This window comes from Equus quagga, chromosome 4 (genome assembly GCF_021613505.1).
Source record: "Equus quagga isolate Etosha38 chromosome 4, UCLA_HA_Equagga_1.0, whole genome shotgun sequence".
In the NCBI taxonomy this organism is placed as follows: Eukaryota; Metazoa; Chordata; class Mammalia; order Perissodactyla; family Equidae; genus Equus; species Equus quagga.
This window is the reverse complement of record NC_060270.1, coordinates 23,012,452-23,026,823: the sequence shown is the minus strand read 5'-3', so window position 1 is coordinate 23,026,823 and position 14,372 is coordinate 23,012,452. Positions and strand designations below refer to the sequence as shown.

The window sequence follows — 14,372 nt, the reverse complement described above, 5'->3', positions numbered from 1 at the left end:
GACGGCTAGAATCTGTGATTTGTACAAGACTATTCTGTACTCATTCAGTAGGTATTTGTTGAGCATGAACTGTATGCCAGCCATCAGTGATAGAGTGGTGAGATAGACAGTCTTTGACTTTCAAGTAGCTTACAGTATACTGGGGGAACGTGGGCAGTAAGGAAATAACCAAGAAAAATATCTGATAGTGAAAAGGACTGGGCACAGGATTTAAATAGAGTGATATGATAGAGATAGAGTGGCTGCTTAAGATTTTGAAGTCATGAAATCCTTCTCTTAGAATTTAAAATTTAATCTGAATGACAAGGAACAGTGAGCCATGTGGTGAGCAAGGAGAGGAAGAATAATAAACACCTTGTCTTAGTATTTACTGCTAAGATTGCTTTCTCACTGTTGTGAGCTTTTTAATGATAGGCAAAGAAGTTGGCTTCATCACGTTATTAATCGTCTCATACATTTCTACATGTAAAGATTGTCCTACCTTTGTGTAACTCTTCTAGATTAATATGATTAACTTAATGACTTGGCCACAATTTATACTGTTTTTGTTTTCCTTTGAATAAAAGTTAAAATTTTATTATTTTTGCTTTTTATTTATGATCCCAGGGTGGTGTTATTACTTCTGACATGATTGAAATGATATTTTCCAATATCCCAGAGCAACAGCTTTCAGCAACACAGAAATTCAGAAAACTGCTTTCAAAAGGTGAGTTCTGAATATGTTAGGTATATCTTTTCATTTATTTTCAAAATGTTACTTTCCCATAATCTTTTGTTTTTCCCACACCACATATAACTTGCTTTGGAGTATATCTATAAATAGAATAAAAGGACACATAGAGACATATATATAATTATGAGCCATGGCTAACTTTTGAATTTCCTTATTTATGCAGTCTTACCAGGACCAGAGAGCAGCATAATTTTCGTTTCTGAGATGTCTTATAAAAGACCTTAAAGTGATAAGAACAGTAGTCAGTATTTCATGTTAATTCAAATTAAGAAGCTCCACTCTTTTTTAAGAAAAACTTTTAAAATATCACTTGAAAGAGCAATGATTATTGATTTTAATGTTAGCAGTTTATGACTGAAATTTAAGTATGAGTTTCTTGGTGAGCAGTGTCACCTTACTTTTTTGTATAACTAGGGTAGAATGGTGCTTCTTGTCATCCTGGGCAAGTAAAAAGAACTCTGGGGGCCGGCCCGGTGGCACAGCAGTTAAGTGCGCACGTTCCGCTTCAGCAGCCTGGGGTTCGCTGGCTTGGATCCCGGGTGCAGACATGGCACCGCTTGGCAAGCCATGCTGTGGGTAGGCGTCCCACACATAAAGTAGAGGAAGATGGGCACGGATGTTAGCTCGGGGCCAGTCTTCCTCAGCAAAAAGAGGAGGATTGGCAGCAGATGTTAGCTCAGGACTAATCTTCCTCCAAAAAAAAAAAACTTTGGAACCCTGAACCATATTAAAACGTCAATAGTAAATACTTAAAACCCTATAGTAGTAGTTCAGTTGATGAATTTTGCTTTATCCCTGTTGTTTTATTGCTAACTTTGGCTTATTGTTCTTTCCGTATGTTGTTTCCATAATGTACCATACTTCATCTTTATTGTAATCATCATATTAATTTGCTGTGTTTTGTCTGAATGGTTGATTAAAATGTTGAATCAGAGAAAGTAATGTCACTAGAGCTCTCCAAATTAACATTGGACCGTTAGTCAGCTCTTTCAGTAAGGCCATTGACTTGGCTAAGAATTCCTAGTAGTACTGTAATCCGACTGCCATTTTTCTTCCGTTGTTTCATGATTGTCATCAAAAACTTTGTCAGATCTCTTGCTGAAATTGCCATGCTGATTGTTTAGGATGTTTCTTATCTATTCACCCAACAAGTTTCCATTGAATGACTTCATTTATAAGATACTCTTGTCATAAAAGATAATGAGATTAATTTGGTAAGTCATCGTTAGTGAATTCTTACTGGCTTCTGCTTATCACTACAGCTGTAAAATTAAATCTTACAAGCACACTCAGAATCTCCTAATCCAGTTTCTTAAGGCAGTTTATGTTAAACAAAACAGACAGACTCAAAATGCCTACAGAGAAAATGGGCTAGAAGGAAGTATACAAAAATAATAACAATGCTTGTCTTTGGATGTTTTTTCCCCTACTTCCTAAATTTTGTAAAATAGTAGAGGCAGTAATCTTAATTTTTAAGAATTTTGTCCATTATTTCCATGTTAAAACTTACCTTACTGGGAAACTTTTCAAACTACCCTAGTCTGAGTGAGACTGAACTCAATTTTACATTTTCTTTCTTTTTAAGATTTCCAACGTGAAAGAGATGCTAAAATGGAGGGAGGGATAGTATGAAGTACTTTTGAGCTGTAAAGTGCTTGCATTGAAATCAAAGGATTGTTTTTCTTCTTTTATTTTATGGGGAGACAGAACCTAATCCTCCTATTGATGAAGTCATCAGCACACCAGGAGTAGTGGCCAGGTTTGTGGAGTTCCTCAAACGAAAAGAGAATTGTACACTCCAGGTATGAACTGTTTTCATTTCTTGCCTCGTATCTTAATTCCCTTTGAAACTTACATGTTGTACATAGATTTGTTACTTATTTTAATCTGTGTGAAGGGTTAATTTTATAATGGTGTTCCTGAGAACCACATTGCAAGCTGCTTTGATAGCTTTGTTAACATCCAAGCCCTTGGTTTTACTTTTTAGAATTTTTGTCATTTTTAGTTACGTAAAAGATTATTTTATGATGATTGTGGTTAATACTTATCTAATAGGGAATTGTTTGCCGTAGAGGAGCCGTTATAGATAGGACCCAAGCGTGGGCTACGCAAAATTTGGTTTTGAAGGATTTTTTAGATTATACTTGTTGGCTTTCTCAGGGCTGTGTAACATGGGCTAGATCAGAGACTCAGGAATCCCCAAACCTGCTCCTATTAATCCTCCCCTGTCTCCAGAAGAGCTGACAAGGTGAGAGCTTTGTCAGGAATCTGTATGCTTTCTGCTATGTTAATATTGTCTATCAATACTGTATTATATAGGGGTTCCAAGAAGAAATTCTAAAATTTCCAATAAGAAATTCTGGATTGGATAATTTTCAGAATTTTAAAATACTGTTGTTTTCCTGAATAAAGTTGGATTTTTAGTAAACTGGTAATTTTTCAGTAACTAGACTTCCTTGGAGTAATCAACTGAATCAATTTCTATATTATTCTGTTACAGATACCTGTGATACCTAAATTCTCACTTGTAGGATCTAATCTAAAGGGCTCAGGCCCTTTAGAGAGACTCTGCAACCATAAAAATGGGTTAGGTGCCAAGTAGATCACAAAATGGGGTGATCATTCCAAGTCAGTATTTGCAAATAGCAAGGGAATCATAAAGATCATTCTCACCCCCTCATTTGCTTTTGCTTTGGTGTAAGGCTGTAGGGATTGGGGTGTGTTGGTAAATGACAGCCCCTGTCCCCAGGTTCCTTACTGTCCAGAGCATTGTAAATAATTCATAAGACTTGATGCTTTGTCTTGATATTTTCTCTCCTTTCCTCCCACCCCATCTTTCTCCTCCTTTTACTCTCTTTGTTGCGGTGATGAGTTCCTTCCAGAGGAAAAACAAGAAATCCAGAAAAGGTAGAGTACTTCAATGTCCCATCAGTTTCTCTTCTCCAGTTTGACATTTACTAATTCCCAAGTTCATTTGAATTAAGATTCTGTTTTGCTAGCTGCCTCCTGGATTGTAATTCTGGTCCCCATCTAAGGCCAGGATCACCAGACACCTGAAAAATAATCAGGTACACCTAGAGAACAAGGAAAGAGAGCCTTTTTTCCGAAAAAAGGAAATCCAGACAACCAACACTGCAGAGAACAGAGCCTGAGCCCCAAAGCAACCTGCCAAGAGAACCAGAGGGACCAAATGAAGAGCCTTACTGCAGTTTATCATTTGAAAAGCTTTATAGGACAAGGGAGGTAGGGAAAATTATTGTTTTGTTCATGTAAAAATGTTTCTCTCCTGTCTCTGACATGAGAGTAGTTCAGAGACACTGAATTTACTCATAGATCTAGCAGTTTTTAATAGGTAGTTGCAGAGGTCCAGTCTTACTTAATGCATTAAAGAAAGATGATATAACCTCCTAGGCCTAAAATGAAAAAAATCAGAGAAATAGTCTTTCCGCATCTCTGCATTCTTTAGTACTCCCTAAAGAGAACAGTATATTCTCTCAGACAGTGTCCTCTCCTGGCTCACACATGTAAATTCTACATCATTTTTGATTCTGTAATCTTAGAACCTGTATCTTAACACACATGAAGATGAAAGCCTTCAGAAATCTCTAATTTCTTTCTATGTAAATTCTCAGATTCCACCCTCATGCAAACTAATAATTAGGCTGAATGATTGAGAAGTGATTCCTCTGGAAGTGAGCACCTCATGCTTTTCACCTTAGCTGTCCAAAGACTGAAAAATAACCAATCTGTTTATTATCTAAAGGGCATCTTCCCCAGCTTTTCTTCTATGTACATTTAAGCACAATGTAGTGTTTTTTTTCTCTAGTGATTAACAGGTAACCTTGACCAGCCCAGAAGCAGGAGAAGCAAGTATATTGAGGGAGACCTTAGAGCCACGAGGCTTCATGCTCAAATGATTAGACATGCTCTGGGAAGCTTGGAGGGTACTCCTTCCTTTGTCTTCTTGGAGAGCACTAGGATGCAAGTTGTCCCTGATACTCCTACCTGCTTACTAGAAATTTGAAGTGTATCTTTGGAATGGGGCTTTTGCCATTTCTCTTCCAGAAAGAGAGTAATATATGGTCATAATAGTTAAACTCACTAATAAATCCTGTGGACAATCTTAATCCCTTCATTCTGTAAAGAACTGTGAATCCTAGGGAACGGTCTCTTCACTTCTTTTTTGGCTTTCCTTATCCCCAGATCAGTGAGGTATCTCAAACCAGGGACATAAAAATGCCTACTTTGGTGAGTGCTACCCACATACTCGCTTCCCCTCAAATGAGAGGAACATGGGTGGAATCTAGGATTTTAGAAGTGAACAATGCAATTTAGCTAAGAGCATTCTCAAGCTCAGTGACATGTAGGCCTCAGACATACTTGATGTCTTGACGTTAGCTTGGTCTGCCTTATGGTATAGTTCCTGTCCCCACTTTATTTGGTTTTTTGAGTCCAGGCCCAGCATCCTTTACTGTCTTATGTAGTACTGAGATGTTGCATTCCCAAAACTTCTTATAGAAGCTTATAAAAATAGCTAGAAATAAGTAAATTGCCTTTTAGTTCCAATCATTAGACAGATCCTTCTCTTAAAGTTGTAAATTTGAATTAAATTTGTTTAGTTTCCCCATTCCTCCTTTCTTGGCCCCTCTAGAGCTTAATGTGTCGATAAACTGCAGTAAGGCTTCCTCCTCCTCCGTCTTTTCCCATCCTCGTTGATCCCTCTCCCTTTCTTGAAAGGTTGCTTAGATGACTCAGGCACCATTCTCTGCAGAGTTTGATATCTGGGTTTATTTTTCTGATGTGAGCCTCTCTTTTCACTTGCTCTCCAGGTGAGCCTGGCATTTGCTAGGAACCAGAGTGGACCCGGCAAAGTGGCCAGCATCAGAGTCCTGATCCAAATGGAGAAAGGGAACCAGGCGTACCTCAACCTGGAGTGGGAAACTTGATAGGAGGTCAGAAGTACTTCAGCTTTGAATTCTCATTTTCCTTATTTTAGGAACTGAGCACCAGAAGGTAGAGACTGAGAAAGGGAAGAGAGAAATCGGAAAACTTCAGTGTGCCCTTCAGATTTCAGTTGTAGGCTTATTTAGCAAGTCCTGGACAGTGAAAAATATTAGTGGCATTACAGTTTATAAGCATTCACAGCTGCTTGACAGCTTGTATCCTTGCATGATGCCATCTTGGAACACTAAGAATATAGTAGTTTAAAACAACAAAGAGGAAGCAGAGATTATAGTTACATTGGCTACTATTTATTACTTTAGGTAATACTATTTCTTAGATTTTTTCAACTTACTGATTTTTTTATTGAGTCGCATGGTTACTTACTTAAATTACTTTTTCTGGCCATCTCTGTCATAACTTTATGCAGTTGTTTTTGCTATCAATTCTGGCCTTTCCTGTTTCACAACTCTCTTTTGTGTTAAATTCTAATCTGGGACCCAAGGCCCAAACATTAAAAAAAAAAGACCCAGTGAAAGAGAAGTTTCGTAGTTCAAAGTACAACCAGCTTTTAAAAAATATACTTACATATTAAACACATTTGAAAGTTGTTTCTCCCAACACTTTAACAGAGGCCTATACTCATGGGAGGAATTTCCTCTCCCTCTCTCCTTCCTCCTCCTCTCTCATACATACATACATATCACACACATACACACATGGTATTATAGAACATTGCATAGATATAGTGTGGTAAGTTTTTTACAAGGTAAACATCAAAGTAATCACCACACGAGAGTGTGTGTGTATGTGTTTTAATGCCTTATTAATGCATGAATATGATTGAGTTTTCAGTGGCCTCCTGGTTATAGTTATTCATCTGTTTCTGTCCCCAGTAATGGCAAAACTACTTTCTGATTTCTATTCTTAACCAAGAGAGACCTTGAATCTTCTTTGCTTTCAGGGGTTATCCTCACTGTGTACTTCTTAGTAAATAAACTAAGTCTGGTACATTCTTCTTTTGCTGAGATGTTCTGATTTCCAATTTTCTTCCATCCATGTTCAGGCTATTGTTCACTTATTCTCCATCTTTCTATTTTATTTACTTCGGTAGCATCTGGAATTCCCTTGCATTTCTTGTGAGATGTTTAGTGCTAAACCTTATCAGACAGATAGCACTTCGAACTCTGGCAGCAATTAATATTATAATTTCTTCTTCTGTCTCATTAAAGATAAGTCTTTAATATAACCTATACTGAGGTTATTATTACCGTGTCTTTTGCATCAAAATTTCACTGCAATCTGTTTTCTCCTTGATATGGATTAGTGTGTATGCTGATCGTACTCATCCTTTACACATTACTTTTCCTCATAGTTTTCATTTCTTTGACTTGGTCTCTACTGTATCTGGTTACTCTGTTGAATTTTGAGCCTGCCTTCTGGTAGGAAAGTTTGCTTTTGTACTCATATCATATGCCTTTGTTTTACTAATTAGTTTTTCTAGTAAGCAAAAGAAACTACATTTTAGCTGAAGTGTGTTTTCTTTTTAGCAGTCACTAAATAATCTGGCATATCATTATTTGAAATTTCTCGCCGTAGTTAGCAAAACTGCAAGCAATTGAAAGATTTTTGTCAATGTTACCAGGTATGTTTCGGAGAGGAAACTGGCTGGGATTAGCCTGCTAGATTAGGAGGCCATAATCTAGTCCTGTGATGGAACTCATTGGTCAGATTTTTGAATCTTTTTCTTATAGTTTCCTCATTCATAAACTAAAAAAGCCAGACTTCTGGGTTGTTGTGAGGAACACCTGAGAATATGTGAAAAATGCTTTGAAAATATAAATTACTGTACAAGTGTAAAGTTTCAATTCAGACTGACTGAAAGGTTTGAGCATTGGTTTTAGTAGTGATTTAATTACAGAGGTGATATGTGATATTCACTGTTTAAAAGTCTCTTGTACTTCTCTTACAACAAAAAGTTACCAGTCAGAAAATATGTTTCCTTTAACTGTGGTGTTCCTAGTCTGGGCCTCCATGCTGCCTGGTATCACCGTCCAGCTAGGCTACCAAACCATTTTGTCTCACTTGTGTATGTCACATTTATAGGTTTTTTTGAACATTGGCTTCTTTAGGTGTCTTCTGCTATGAATTTGCTGTCGTTCATATGGCTTTGAACTGTGCTAATCAGATTATCTTCCCATTTTTTTCCATTTCCCCCACCCCCAATGAATGATGATTTAGTTTTCCTTTTGACAGCTGCCTTTCTCTTGACTGAAAAGCTTAGAAGAGTCACAGCTCCATCTTTTGATCACTTTTTATTGGTCTCTCATTTAAGGAGCATACCACTGAATTTTGTTTTCTGCTTATGTGCTTCATTAAACGATAAATAGAAGACAGAATGGGAGAAGGAAACAAAACTAAAGTTTAAGAACTGTTAACTAAATAGAATTGTAAGAGTTCATGCTTAGATTTCTCTGTATTAGGCTAGAGAGTCAAGTTATTGTAGAGATAGTAAAATTAGTAATATGCTGTATTTTTGTTGACCATAATTTCCTTCATACTTTCTGTTGATCAATTTATCAACCTTTAAGAATGCTCTTTTTAAAAAAGTCTTACCTTGGAGCCAGCCCCGTGTCTGAGTGGTTAAAGTTCTGTGCGGTCCGCTTTGGTGCCTGGGTTCACGGGTTTGGATCCTGGTTGCGTGTGGATCTACTGCACTCATCAGCCATGCTCTGGAGGCATCCCACATGCAACGTAGAGGAAGATTGCACAGATGTTAGCTCAGGGCTAATCTTACTCAAATGAAAAAGGATTGGCAGTGGGTGTTAGCTCAGGGCGAATCTTCCTCATGAAAAAAGAAAAAGAAAGACTTACCTTTGTGCCTTGATTTGGAGTGTTCTCATTTATTGGAAGCTCTTATGCTCAGAAGTTGCCGTTTCTGTTAATAATTGTATGCCTGTTAACTCTCTTTAGCCTATTTATCATTTAAAATATCTTTTGCCTTTTTCACTCTGCTTATATTTTGTACATTTTATACTAACATGCACTCCTCATTTTACTTTTGCCAATCCTATAGAAATTATTTAATTTTTTATTAGATAATATACGTGGTTTAAGGCCAAAATGTACATAAGCTTTACAATGAAAGTGTCTTTCCTTTCCATTCTTGTTCCCTGACTTCTCCATGTGGGTAACAGATATGTATAGTTTCTTGTGAGATATTCTGTGCAATAAGTAAATTAATGCATGTAGTCCTTCTTAACTCTTTTAGAAAATATGGTATTGATACCATATTAATATACACTGTTTTGCTTTTTTTTCCCTTCATTTCTTAGGAGATCATTCCATATCAGCATATGAAGCGCTGTCATTGCTTTGGTCTCATGTTAACTCTACTTTGATCTGAAATTTTAGGCACCCTGACTATTCCTTTAGGCTGAGGTATTTCTTCTGGGAATCCTTCTTTTAAAATTAATGTATTAGATTATATGCAAATAATGATCTCAGATTCTTTTCTTCATGTACAGAAAACCTTATAGTTAAAAGTAAACAAGCTTTTAAATTCTAATAAGATAATGAAATTATTTTTATCTTTATAGTTTGAATCAGCTTGGGTACTGACAAATATTGCTTCAGGAAATTCTCTTCAGACCCGGATTGTGATTCAGGCGGGAGCTGTGCCTATCTTCATAGAGTTGCTCAGCTCAGAGTTTGAAGATGTCCAGGAGCAGGTAAAAAATGAAACAGATAAAGAGAAGCAGATGAAAGAATACAATTTTTCTCTGTGGTCCTAGATTTAGGACCTCAGTTTCACCACTTGGCCATGACAATCCTTAACCAAAACAGAATATTTCATAATGAATATAGGCATAATTTGTCCTAGAAACATAAAACCATTTTTCCCTTCCAACTCTGAAATTCCTTAACTCCTATAGATGTACTTTTTAGACCACATAAGCAGTTGCTCTGCTTTTTCTTGTATGGATCTCTAGTGTTATTGAAGTAGCAGGTCTTTGCCACTTTTTTGCAGTAAAAGACTTAGAAAACATGAATTTTTTATTACTGCAAACACAAATGTGTAAATATAAATTACTGCCGAGTGAGTATGATCTTCTACAACTTTGAGGTATGGTTGACTTATAATAAATTGCATATATTTAAAGTGTACAATTTGAGAGTTTTGACATATGCATATACTCATGAAAACATCATCACAGTCAAGATAATTAATATATCTATCACCCGCAAAAGTTTAATAGAATTATCTGCATTTTGATGGCTCTTAAATTCTTTGTTCACTGTTTTCTTTTGTAAGCAAGCTTAAAATACATTTTTAATCAGCTGAGTAAGCCGTTTGAATCTCTGCTCTGTACCAAGGGCTGTATGGAATATTACTTAGGGATGGGGTCCCCTTAGGTAAAGAATATGTATAAGAACTGATTCCTCCCTTTAATAAGCTTACTGCCATTATTGTTTACAGTACACTTTATAATATTATTGATCTTCATAATATTACTGATCCTCTTCCCCTAATCCCACAACTATTTCATTTGACTTTCTGATGAGTCAACTTAGGAGTGTTAATAGTAGTTAATGTCCGTGTATAGTATGTTGATTAACTACTGTATAATTTTATAAAGAGTTGTGATATGTTGGCATCTTTTTTGAAAGAGTTATGAGAGAGTTAAACTATACAACCTGTCATTAATGAATAATTCTTTCACAGGCAGTCTGGGCTCTTGGCAACATTGCTGGAGATAGTACCATGTGCAGGGACTATGTCTTAGACTGCAACATTCTTCCCCCTCTTTTGCAGTAAGTTTCTGTTTTGTTTTTTTTTATTAAGAAAATATGGGAAGTTCCTTAGAAAGCAGTGCATTTTTGGAAATCATTTTGGATTTCCTAGTGTTATTTTTCATTATAGATACTTTCTTGGTAACTTGTTCAGATCGTTTCTTCATGCATCCTTATTCCAGTGCCAAAATTCTGAATTAGTTGTGTTTGAATTAATAAACTTTATTGTTCTGGAGAAAAGCTATCTGAAGACCTCTGTTTATCAATAGCATTAAATGGTTTAATGTTTTTCTTATGCCATCAGAGAATTAATGTTTATTCTGTGGTTTACCGTTGTATCCTCATGCTTGTAGGTTATTTTCAAAGCAGAACCGCCTGACCATGACTCGGAATGCAGTATGGGCTTTGTCTAATCTCTGTAGAGGGAAAAGTCCACCTCCAGAATTTGCAAAGGTAAAGATTATGCTTGTGGGAAATTGGCAGAAAAGGAAGAATTAAAAGAGTGTAGCCACCAAATTAATGTGAAAAGAGAGATGATAATTTTTGATAAAATTTAAAATGTGTTAGAATTTTATCTGTTTTCAGAGAAATAGGACTTTTCGTTGTTTGGTTTTCTTTTAATTTGGGATAAATTTTCACTGCCTATAAAGAGCTCTGAATTAATCTTAAAACCTAGCATTTTTTGTTCATAAGAAAATATCTAAAATACAGAATTTTGTAGCTTTAGCACTTGTGAAAGTTCCTTTACCTCTTTAATCTACAAAGTGTGTTTTGACAAGGAATCTCACTCTGAGAATTGGTATATATTAGACTTCACTCTCTCAAATTATTTTCCTCAGGCTATGACTGCCTCATTAAAGTAAACTGCAAGGCCGCTGATAGCATTCCCAAAGATGGCAATGCCCCTTGGCCACTTGCTACTTCATCTCTAGAAGTGTTAATCCCCCCAAAAGTCACCTAGGCTGTGCCTGGTTGCTTTCTGGAGTTTCCTACCTCACTTCTGACTTTTATTCTATTGTGTCTCATAATCATATCATCTTGTCTTTACAGGTTTCCCCCTGTCTGAATGTGCTTTCCTGGTTGCTGTTTGTCAGTGACACTGATGTACTTGCTGATGCCTGCTGGGCTCTCTCATATCTGTCTGATGGACCTAATGATAAAATTCAAGCAGTCATTGATGCAGGAGTGTGTAGGAGACTTGTGGAGCTGCTGATGTAAGTTATCTTTAAGAAAATGTGTTTGCTGTTTTGTCTCTATATTAGTTTTCTAGTTGCTGATACTCAAATATGAGTTAATACATTATACTGATTTATTGTGCTTTGGGTTGCTGTCTTTTGTTACTTTTTTACGTTGATGTCAAATCTCTTTGTTTTGCGGCTTATAAAGAACCTCTCACCCTTCTGCTGTTAGCAGTCCTTGAATGGAAACATTTGGAAAACTGATCCATGTTATTCTAGCTTATACTTAATGACTTGAGACCAATCACTGGATAGCAAAAAGCATATTGCCACTAAAAATAGTCATTCCTTGTCTTTCTGTCTCTTTTAGAGGTAGACTAGACTGGTATCAGACTTGAATTTTATTTTCCTCTATCTCTATGTGATCTTTGATTTATGGAGTGGAAGATTTACTGATGGCATAAATAATTTGAGACTGTGTTAATCAAGTTTTTAGATAGTACTTTAGAAGAAAAAAATTAGAGTGATAACCTAATGGAGAAATGGTGCAACTACAAGCCACAGAAAATTTAAAGTAGGTACAAAGTAGATACAATGAGACATTGCCCCAAATGTGACACGTGGAATGGATGATTAGATAAGTATACTGTACAGAACACGAAACTCCAGGGTTATAGCTAGCCACAGATTGCATGCAGATGAGCAGCATAATGCTATTGTGAATTAAAAGCAATAACATGCTGCAGGAGTCAGAATTAACAGTATTCGAAATGTGGGAAGTAATCTTTTGTACTCTTTAGTCACTAGATTACTATATATTTTACCCATTTCTTCTTAGTTCTCAGATCTCAAAATAAATGTGAAGGAATTGGCACAGTTTTGGGAAGAGTGATCAATCTTATTAAACGGGGGAGAAAATAGGATTTTTAAGGAAAGTTAAAGTATATTAACTTATTTTGCTTGAAATCAAGACTTAATATCTGTCTTCAAATATATAAAGAGTTTGTGGAGGGTTTTTCTTTGACTAGTAAGTCAGCTGAGGTTTAGTAGAAAGAATTCACTGTATGAAGTGTGAAGCCTGTCTTTCATTTTCAGGTTATTTCAACTGTTGACTTATTTTCATCTCTGAAAATTACACAGTTTATGAAAGTTAAAAGTACTGTATAAATGTTAACTCTTGCTCTCCATTATCTCAGTAACCATAGAGATCAAGTGAAGAGGAAATGAAACCTGTATTAAAGAATGAGAGGGAAAACTTGCAATCCAGGAGATGGAATACCTGAGAAAGATTATTAGGAAAGATTTGTAGTTTTTTTCCAAAAATACTAATAAAGGGAAAGACAACCCTTCTAGGGGACACCAAACATTCCATCATCGCAATAGGGGTCCCTTAATACCACTATAGGTACCTTCCTACTCTAAGATCCTGTTACATTATTAGGTTTTGATTTAAGCCCTAAGGAAGAGTAACTAAGGAAAGCACTGTTGGATGTAACATTTCTTTTTATGGTTGCAGGCATAATGATTATAAAGTGGTTTCTCCTGCTCTGCGGGCTGTGGGAAACATTGTCACAGGGGATGATATTCAGACACAGGTATGAATAAGTAGTAACTGTTTTTTCTTTCAAAAACAGTACATTGAACCCCATGATTATGTTTCTATTATAGTATTTAATTCCATATTATTGGGGAGAATTGACACTGTTTCATTAACGTTTGTTAAAAATATTGGCTTAGGCAACTACAGTCATGCATCACTTAACGACAGCGATATGTTCTGAGAAATGTGTCATGAGACAATTTCGTCATTATGAGAACATCATAGAGTGTACTTACAAACCTAGCCTACTACATACCTAGGCTAAATGGTACTGATCTTATGGGACCACTGTTGTATATACAATCTGTCATTGACTGAAACACTGTTATGTGGGCTATGACTGTACTTTCAATACCTTCACTATTTCTGTCTTGACCTGTTGCTTGTAGCAATTTTGGATTCCCCTGTGATAAAACTTATCCTTTGATCAGGCGAGTTTATTTCCCATTATTCCTTCTACTTGAAATGGTTCTTGTGAGCATCAGAAGCTCTCAGTAGCATTCTTTCTCTATCTCTGTCATCTTCATCTCATCTTCTCTGATAGCTTCCTCCTTTTTGTACATGGTAAGTCGCCTGTGTGAGGATTCTTCCCTCCTAGTTCCTAATGTCACTCCCTACTCCATTCAACTTCTATATCAAGATATATCACTCACAGTGGATTGTTCTAGTCATTTTTCTTCTTGATCTCTCAGATGCATTGGTGTTGTCTTTAAATTTTTCTTAGGCTTCTGTGGTATTGACATATTTTGGGTCTCCTGCCTCAGTGACCATATATTTCTACTTAGCAAGCTCCTTTTCCTGTTTTTCCTGTTTGTGGGCATCCTCCAGGAGATAATTGTTTAGCCTCATTCATTGATCTTATTTATAACTTCAGCTTTCACCTTTGTGCACCTGGATTTAGAATTAGGTTTTAGCCTTAGCTCTTTCTTAACCAGCTGTGACTTTTCAGCAAGACACTTAATGTCTTCACTTTCTTAATTTCTAAAATTAAGGAGATTGGGTTTGTTTTCTGAGATGTCTTCCAACTCTAATATTTAAATTTATTCTGTCCACAAGGGAACTCATTGTTTTCCTTTGTATATTGGGCCTTTGCTTATTTATGTTTCCTATCTCAGTGAATGGCACC

The 14,372-nt window shown here is 36.3% G+C and overlaps 1 protein-coding gene and 1 long non-coding RNA gene across 2 annotated transcripts in view; both read left to right on the top strand.

Annotated features, from left to right (window-relative positions):
* KPNA1 (karyopherin subunit alpha 1) overlaps positions 1-14,372 on the top strand; it is a 72,320-nt gene that overhangs the window by 40,519 nt on the left and 17,429 nt on the right. The window contains exons 4-10 of the mRNA XM_046657706.1: positions 607-706; positions 2,441-2,535; positions 9,274-9,405; positions 10,401-10,489; positions 10,822-10,921; positions 11,519-11,682; positions 13,163-13,241. Of these exons, the coding sequence (XP_046513662.1) occupies positions 607-706; positions 2,441-2,535; positions 9,274-9,405; positions 10,401-10,489; positions 10,822-10,921; positions 11,519-11,682; positions 13,163-13,241 (759 nt within the window). The remainder of the gene's footprint in view (positions 1-606; positions 707-2,440; positions 2,536-9,273; positions 9,406-10,400; positions 10,490-10,821; positions 10,922-11,518; positions 11,683-13,162; positions 13,242-14,372) is intronic.
* On the top strand, positions 2,550-5,685 carry LOC124237752 (uncharacterized). Its single transcript, XR_006888112.1, has 3 exons — positions 2,550-3,640; positions 3,769-3,976; positions 5,563-5,685. It is a non-coding gene; the product is annotated as an uncharacterized LOC124237752 (long non-coding RNA).